This window comes from Propithecus coquereli, unplaced genomic scaffold, assembly GCF_000956105.1.
Source record: "Propithecus coquereli isolate 6110/MARCELLA unplaced genomic scaffold, Pcoq_1.0 Scaffold17, whole genome shotgun sequence".
Lineage (NCBI taxonomy): Eukaryota > Metazoa > Chordata > Mammalia > Primates > Indriidae > Propithecus > Propithecus coquereli.
In genome coordinates this window covers 6040124-6049141 of record NW_012141635.1, presented here as the reverse complement: position 1 = coordinate 6049141, position 9018 = coordinate 6040124, and the positions used below count along the sequence as shown (strand labels likewise).

General features: G+C 37.3%; 1 protein-coding gene across 1 annotated transcript in view; it reads right to left on the bottom strand.

Annotated features, from left to right (window-relative positions):
• The window catches only part of TAF4B (TAF4b RNA polymerase II, TATA box binding protein (TBP)-associated factor, 105kDa), a 141793-nt gene that overhangs the window by 128653 nt on the left and 4122 nt on the right, over nt 1–9018 (bottom strand). Inside the window, exons 2-3 of the mRNA XM_012641754.1 lie at nt 164–260; nt 76–124 (exon numbers count right to left, since the gene is read on the bottom strand). Coding sequence (XP_012497208.1) covers nt 76–124; nt 164–260 — 146 coding nt within the window. The remainder of the gene's footprint in view (nt 1–75; nt 125–163; nt 261–9018) is intronic.

The window sequence follows — 9018 nt, the reverse complement described above, 5'->3', positions numbered from 1 at the left end:
GTAAACACATGCACATTTACGTGAAGATAATAGGCTGGGAAACAAGAAGATGAAAAAAGCTTTAAGGTATACTACCGGCACAGTACAGATTTTGAGCGTTTGAGTATTCATTGGTACTGCTGGCCTTGAAGTTATGCTACTTGTATTCGTTGGTACTGCTGGCCTTGAAGTTATGTTACTTGTGGTCTCAGCTCTTGTTGTGGCTTGCTGAGGAGATACCAGCATCAACTGACCACTATTACTTTTGATCAAAACTGTTCCTATAGTTAAAAGAGAAAAAAAAAACACTGTGACCTCTGAACTAATAAAGCATAATCATTACATATTTTCTTCTCCCATTTCTTCCAACACTCTTAAATGCTCTGAATAAGTGATTAGTACATACTGAATTTCATGTCTGCTAATTATTATATGTAAGATGGAAAAAGTTTTGACTCAAAGCTATTCAAAATATTAAAAATCTAAGCATATGGTGAGATACTCCTGAAGGATGCAAAATACTTCTCCTTCATGACATCAAAACTATTTATAAAGCTATAATAATTAAGATGGTGTGGTAACAAGAATACACAAGCTGACCAATGTAATAGACTCACGTGGCTATGTCATATCAAATTTTCCTAAAAGGTGCTGCAGATTTATGAAGGAGACTATTCAATAAATAGGGCTGTGTCAATTAACCATCTATGTGGAAAAGATGAAATTTGAGAAAGAAAAAAATGTACAAATAATTCCTGAGAAATTCATGCCCTTTTAAATTATCAGGGTCAGAGAGGCATTAAAATGAGAGTAATTATCATGTCCTACTCCCCATGACCACCACTAGCTATGTAATCATCTCTTCAAAATGCATGCTATTGCCACAAGTAGCTATAAATCATCCTAACAATGCCACACATTGGACACCCTAAACCACACCATAGAGCTCAATGTATAACCAATCACTAAAGAATGATATTTCTGTAAATCAACGAGCATTCCCGACAAACAACTTTTTACGAGCTCACTCCACGTCCCCTTTTGTGCCTTTAAAAACCTGCTTGTAATAAAAGCCAAACAGAGCACTCCTCAAGGCAACTTGGAAGTATGTCCAGTCAGCTGTCCTCAACTTGACCCAAATAAACTCTTTATATTAAAAAAGTCTGCCTCAGGGCCCGGCGCGGTGGCTCACGCCTGTAATCCTACCTCTCTGGGAGGCCGAGGCGGGTGGATTGTTTGAGCTCAGGAGTTCGAAACCAGCCTGAGCAAGAGCAAGATGCCGCCTCTACTAAAATTAGAAAGAAATTAATTGGACAACTAAAAATATATAGAAAAAATTAGCCGGGCATGGTGGCGCATGCCTGTAGTCCCAGCTACTCGGGAGGCTGAGGCAGGAGGATCACTTGAGCCCAGGAGTTTGAGGTTGCTGTGAGCTAGGCTGACGCCATGGCACTCACTCTACCCAGGGCAACAGAGTGAGACTCCGTCTCAAAAAAAAAAAAAAAAAAAAAGTCTGCCTCAGACTCTTCTTCTTAGGTTGACATTCCAGATGCCAATTTCACAAACATTCACAAAAACCTAGGTGTATTAAAGATACAAATGTAAAAAGTAAAAAATCTTAAAATCTCAGACAACATAGAAAATTATCTTTCTGACCTTGGAATAGGGAAGGATTTCTTAAGATAAGTTTGATAAATTCAACTACATTAAAAGCAAGAACTTTTTTTCCCCACTGTGCCCATTCTTCTGGAGAAGCAAGAACTTTTGTATAGCAAAAGACACCATCAGGTATAGGACAAGCCACAAAATAAGAGAAAATTTTAGTTCACATATATTCAAAGGACAGTTATCCAAAATGCAAAAAAGAAACACAGATGCCAATGACAGGGGGTAAATTAAAATCACAGTGAGGCCGGGTGACGTGGCTCATGCCTATAATCCCAGCACTCTGGGAGGACAAGGCGGGAGGATCACTTGAGCTCAGCAGTTCAAGACCGGCCTGAGCAAAAGCAAGAACCTGTCTCCACTAAAACTAGAAAAATTAGCCAGGTGTGATGGTACACACCTGTAGTCCAAGCTACTTGGGAGGCTGAGGCAGGAGGATCGCTTGAGCCCAGGAGTTTGAGGTTGCACTGTGCTATGATGAAGCCACTGCACTCCAACCAAGGGGACAGAGCAAGACTCTATCCCCAAAACAAGGAAAAAAAAAGTTTAAAAATTAGCAAAAAGACTTTAAAATTAATAAAAATTTAAAAAATGAAACCCCACAGTGAGATATCACTTTATATCTACCTAGACAGGCAAAAATTAAGAAATCCAATGACAGTATAAAGTGTTAGAGAGTTGTACATCAACAAAAACTCTAACATATTGCTGGCAGTAATTTGGTACAGCTATTTTGTTCAACTTTACATGACTGTGCCAAACTGATTTCCATTCCATGCCCTGTAACCCAGTACTTCTAACCTAAAGAAACTTTTACTCATGTCAATAGGAGACACAAACAAGAATATTCACAGCTGGAGTTCCACTTCTGGAATGGCAGCATGAGGAGTTCCACAAACCCCAGTGAAGCCTAACTGGTAAAAGTTATTTTTAAAAAAAACATTCAAAGACTTTGGAAATTGTCCTAAAGCACACAGAAAATGACTTCACAATTACTCAAGAAGATCTGCTAAAACTCAGTAAGAATAGTAAGAATATGTGGCATTTGAGCCACAACAAACACCCCTCCCTCTCAGCTCAGCATGACAGAACCTCCACTCTAGAAAAAATCTCCCAATCTAAAGCTGTATCTTCCCGGGAGGAGCAAGCCACCCACTTTTCTTATCTCCCCCCAAGATTTATCCCCACCCCAGTTACATAATGAAGGGGATAAATTTGAGATGAGTGCATCTGAGAGATCTGAGGCTCCCTTCTTTCTCACCCATTGCCATTCATAGAAGGAAAGCTCTATTTCAGGCATGGCACACTGAGAATACTTAGACCCCAAACGCTTTCACCCCAGCTCTTTCATAGGGTGGAGATTCCATGTTGTGAGAGGTAAGCAGAAAAATGAGAGTGCTGCCTGCACCCAACCCTGCTCCTAAAGCAAGGAGCTTCTCACTCAAAGAGAAGCATGCCACAGTCCCAACACCCGCTCCAAATATCTCCCTAAAGGAACTGACTTTATTTCAAACTGTAGAGAAGTTCAAGGCTAAGGGCACCCTCAAATACAGTGGAACAATTTAGAGAAGGCTTGTAGCTTCATCAGAGATACAAGCTAAACCTCAAGTCTACCATCAGAGTTTACCAGAGAAAATCAGACAAAGAATTAAGAAGCGTCCTTCTGGAGTCAGAACAAACCTCAAAAACTACCCTTGTAAAGGAGGCGAGATTTAATTGGATCAGACTGTGGAGCAAGTTAGCCTCCAGGGTACTGTTGAAAACAGTTGTAGAGAAAACATGCCAATCACTTGGCACTGAATGGATCCTAACAGCTGGATACAATACTAGCAGAGGCAGATAGGTTAACAGAGAGATCCAGGGGACAGTCAAAAAGAACCCTGCTAAAGATGACAGTGCTCAGGCCCAGGGCTCTGCGGAGCAACATCAGCAGCTTCTCATTATAGGGAGAACAGACTTCATTAAAATAGTTCAAGCAGACTTTTTAAAAAAAAAAAAAAAAAAAAAGCAGCAACATACCCAAGGGAGTGGGGACCGGTATTTAGAGTTGTTACACTATATTACATTAAATATCCAGTTTTTAACAAATTATCACACGCAAAGGAACAAAAGTGTTTCTTTTCAGACAACAGAAACCACCTGCGAGGGGGAATAGATGCTGGACTTAATAAACAAAGACTTCAGAATAACCATTTTAAATATCTTCAAAGGACAAAAGAACCCATACTTAAAGTAGTAAAGTATGATGATGATATCTCATCAAATAGGGAATATCACTATAGAGAGAGATATTATTTAAAAAAAAAGAATTCTGTAGTTAAAAAGTATAGTAACAAATAAATTCAGCAGAAGGGCTCAACAGTGTACTTGAACTGGCAAAAAAATAAAAAGTAAACTTGAAGATAGATCAATAGAAATTATTCAATCCAAAAAATAGAAAGGAAAAAAGAAGAAAAATAAACAGGGCCTCATAAACATGGGACACCAACAAGGACAACCGTATAGGTATAATATAATGTGAGTACCAAAGGGAAAGGGGGGAGGGGAGAGGGAAGGAGGGAGGGAGGGAGGTAGGGACAGAGAGGAGTAGAAAAATATTCAGAGAAATAATGGCTGAAAGCTTACCAAAACTGATGGAAAACAATCTAGACATCAAAGCAGCTCAAAAAACTCCAAGTGTAAGTGCAGAGAGCCACACCAAGACACATGCTAGTGAAAATGTTCAAAAACAGCAGGCATGGTGGCTCACAAGTGTAATCCTAGCACTTTGGGAAGCCAAAGTGGGAACATTGATTGAGGACAGGAATTCGAGACTAGCCAGAGAAAGACAAGGACCCCATCTCTACAAAAAAATAGAAAAATCAGCCAGGTGTGGTGGCACATGCCTGTAGTTCCAGCTATTCAGGCAGCTCAGGCAGGAGGATAGTTCAAGCTCAGGAGTTTGAAGTTGCAGTGAGCTATGCATGACGATGCCACTGCACTATGTCTCAAAAAAAAAAAAAAAAAGTTCAAAAACAGAAACAAAACAAAGGCAAAACAAAGACATTCAAAATTTGAAAACAAAATAAAGGCAAAGATATTCAAAAGCAAAATAAACAAAAACTGAGGCGGATTCATTGCTAATAGATACTCCCCTTCTAGAAATACTTCAGGCTAAAAACTGGTGACTCCTGGCAATAATTCCAACTCACATGAAAAAACAAAGAGCACTGGTAAAGACAAGTATATAATTTAACAAAATGCATATTACTTCTTTCTCCTCTTAACTGGTTTAAAAAAACAATTGTATGGAACATACACACAACTTGTATTTTTGGAAATATAACATACAGAAATCTAATATTTTTGCAAATAAAACCACAGAGATGGGTGGGAGCAAAGCTGTATTGTATGAAGGAAATGACTTCAAATGGTAGCTAAAATCCACAGGAAGAAATGAAGAAAACCCAGAAATAAGAAGGTAATATTAACATAACAAATGCTATAGATACGTCCTAGCTCAGTTTCTTTAAAAGACATAAAGTTATATAAGATAATAACCATAAGAAGGTATTGCTGGGTTTGGAATTTATCTGGGTGCAAGTGTAGAGCAATAGCAGCACACATGCATACACACAGGTAAGAGGAAAATGAGCTATACAAAAGAAAGGTTTCTTGATCTTGACAAAATAATATAAACATGAAGTAGTTTCCATTAAGATTCATTATAAGACCTAGAAGCAAACACTACAAAAAACACTTAAAGTTGAAAAAATTACAAAGGAATTAAATGTTACACTAAAAATTCTTCACTTAATGCAAGAGGAAGCAGGACAGAATGGAGGAAAAAGTAAACACATAGAAAACAAAAGTGGCAGATCTAAGAAAACAAAAGTGGTAGATCTAAGTCCAACTATATTAACATCAAATGTGAACAGATTAAATAATCCAACCAAAAAGCAAAAAGAGTCAGACTGGCTAAAAAGCAAAATCCAACTATATGTTGTCTACAGGAGACACACATTAGATTCAAAGATACAGAAGAGTTGAAAGTAAAAAGAAAAGATATACAAACAGCAGTCATGGAAAACTAGAGTAGTCATAACACTATCAGACAAAACAGACTTTAAACAAAAAATGTTACGAGAGATAAAGAATATTTTATAATGATAAAGGGGCCAACAGATCAAGAAGATATAACATTTTAAACATATATGTACTACACAACAGATCCTAAAATATATGAAGCAAAAACTAATGTAAATGAAATAAAACAATTCAACAAGTACTTGGAGACTTCAATACCCCATTTTCAATTAAGAATAGAACGAGGCAAAAAAATCAACAAGGAAATCAAAGATTTGAAAAACATTATCAACCAACTAGATCTAACATACATCTACAGAATACTTCACCTAATAATAGCATCCTTCCTAAGTGTACATGAAACATTCTCCAAAATAGACCATATACTAAGTCATAAAACAAACCTCAACAACATTGTGTTCCACATGGTGTTCCCCAGAGTTCTATGATGTGCAAGCCCTGGATACTTATTTTATTCAACACTTATGATACTTCTATGTAAGAGACTTGAGCCATATTTTAGAGATAAGAAAACTAACACTGGCCAGGCGCGGTGGCTCACGCCTGTAATCCTAGCTCTCTGGGAGGCCGAGGTGGGTGGATTGTTTGAGCTCAGGAGTTCCAGACCAGCCTGAGCAAGAGCGAGACCCCGTCTCTACTAAAAATACAAAGAAATTAATTGGACAACTAAAAATACATAGAAAAAATTAGCCAGGCATGGTGGCACATGCCTGTAGTCCCAGCTACTCGGGAGGCTGAGGCAGAAGGATCGCTTGAGCCCAGGAGTTTGAGGTTGCTGTGAGCTAGGCTGATGCCACGGCACTCTAGCCCAGGCAACACAGTGAGACTCTGTCTCAAAAAAAAAAAAAAAAAGAAAACTAACACTAAGAATGAGGTTAATAAACTTGCCCAAGATCATAAAGCTATTAAGTGGTAGAGCTGAAATTCAAACCCAGGTCTGTTGACTCCAAGGCCAATGTTGTGTCCTATATTGCTATACTCCACTAATTTCCACAAAAGGCTAACCCTCCAAGCCCCTTATTATCTACAAACTTAATTAGCATACCACCTAGTCCACAGCAGGGGAACCTTTTCATGTTGAAAGGCCATATGAATTTAGCTAAAATCAAATAAGGCCACATTCAAGAAACCTCAATTAGATATACTTAAAAATGTACATTATTTTGTAAAAATCTAACTACTATGTACTTAGCAATTTCAAAAAATGAAAACTATTTGTTAATTTTAAAGTTAACTGACTTTTTAATGACTTTGTTGTGTCTGCTTTTTGTTGGAAAGCATTTGAATATTTGGTTGAAGCTTGAAGGTCCCCAGTTTCAGTTGATCCTCTAGATGGGTATCAGTCATTTGTGACCTTAAGGGCATCTTGATTTGGGTTAGGTAGGAGAATGTAGATTTGTAGCAATAAGTGGTTGAAAAGCATTTTTCAGGCATGTTGCTGAAGGCTATTGCATTTTTCCATATTTCAACTGGAACGTTCTTAGCATCAAACAATGACTTTAAAATATCACCTACTGAGAGCTCAATTTCATCTGCAGTTCTTTAGGTGCCTTGATGATCTCAACTAGGTGAGGCTGAAATGCTAATTTGAGTGTGATGTCATGATTCTCAAAAGTCAGTCATCCTTTCATTGTATTCTCCAATTAATAGATCTATTACAGCTGCCTATTCTTTAAACTATTTGCATATATCATTCTACTCATCAATGACCTTTGCTAACTGGGGAAAATGTTCATGTGAATTTCCTTTTGAAGAAGTGTTTTGAAAAAAAAAAGCTTTTTTTGAAATGCTTGGATTTTTTGCCACGTACTAAATATACTTTTACCTTGCAAAGAAATACGTAAGTCATTTTGATTTGACATATCACACAGAAATTCTGCATTCCTATAGAAATCTTCTTTCAATAATTCACATTGCTGATTCTGTTCTTCATAAAATTTATAATAACTATCTGTTCTTGCAGAGATAAAATGTTGGCTAACATCCGTCCCAGCAATAGCCAAAGCACTTTAGAATAATATGGCAAATCCACACTGAATACCTCATCTTTCAACCTTAGCATATTATGAAAACTGATGATGCTGTGTTACATTTGCACATAGTTAACAATACTTATAATTTGTTGCAAAATGTCACTTAAAATAGCTTTAGCATAGAGATTTTGCTGATGCAAGAGACAATGAAAAGAAATGAGAACATCTGGATCTGTTAATACTTTTGTTTTTTAATCTATGCAATAAACCCTTCATGTTTTCCTGTCATGGAAGGTGCACCATCTGTACATACACTAACTAAGTTTACCAACTTCACATTTCTCTTGAAAGTTGTTGAAGATTATCTATATTCCCTGTGTTCTGTTCACAAGAGTGCCCAAAGCAAGTAACTCTTCATAGCAAAGAAATTCTGTTATGACCTGAATGAAGTATAAAACCTGCACTGAGTCAATAGTATCAGCGGATTCATCCAAAGCAACTGAATAACATATATTTTCCTTTTAAGTACTTCATGAAGTTGTTCTGTTAAGTTGAACAGTTATGGTTCTCTTTGAAAGAGGCAGTTGTCTGTACTTCGAAATGTTATTGGGTTCTAAACATCCTACAACTTGGATAATGCATTCTTTCACAATTTCTACGTTACTGAACAGCTTCCCTTTTTTCCTGAGTATAGAAGCTACTTTATAAATTGCTTCAGTGGCATTATTTCCAGGTCTTATTGCTGCTTGAAATAATCGTCCTTGCTTTTGCTTTCATCTTTTAATTTCTGCAATAAAACCTTTCGTGCCTCTCCCTCTAATTTAAAATATTAGTGGTCCTTATGAGTGTTATAATGCTGATGAGCACTGAATTTCTTTAATGTTGATATTACAGTATCACAAAGCAAGCAAACCACCTTATCTTTAGCAAAAACATGATAATATTGCAATTCCCAATTCTCATTAAAAAATCTGTTTTCTTCCTTCAGCGTTCTCTTTGTTTTCTTTGACACGATAGGCTATTAAGCAGGCAGAATTAAAAAATAGTGTTGAGCTGTGCAACTAGTCACAAATATCACTTCAGACAGAACACAGTGCACCGTTGTCAAAAGCTGATAACGGACTGGCATACTTGACCTCCATAAACTCTCACCAACCAGCCTCGAGCGGTAGTAGCACCAGTCAGGCAGGGGAAGTTAGAACAAAATCATGAGCATAGCAGCTGTCAATTTAGCCCTTATGGCTTACTAATGTTCTAATTGTGCCAGTCAATCTGAGAGGATTATTTTGTTGAAATTATTTTATTCTTGGTATTT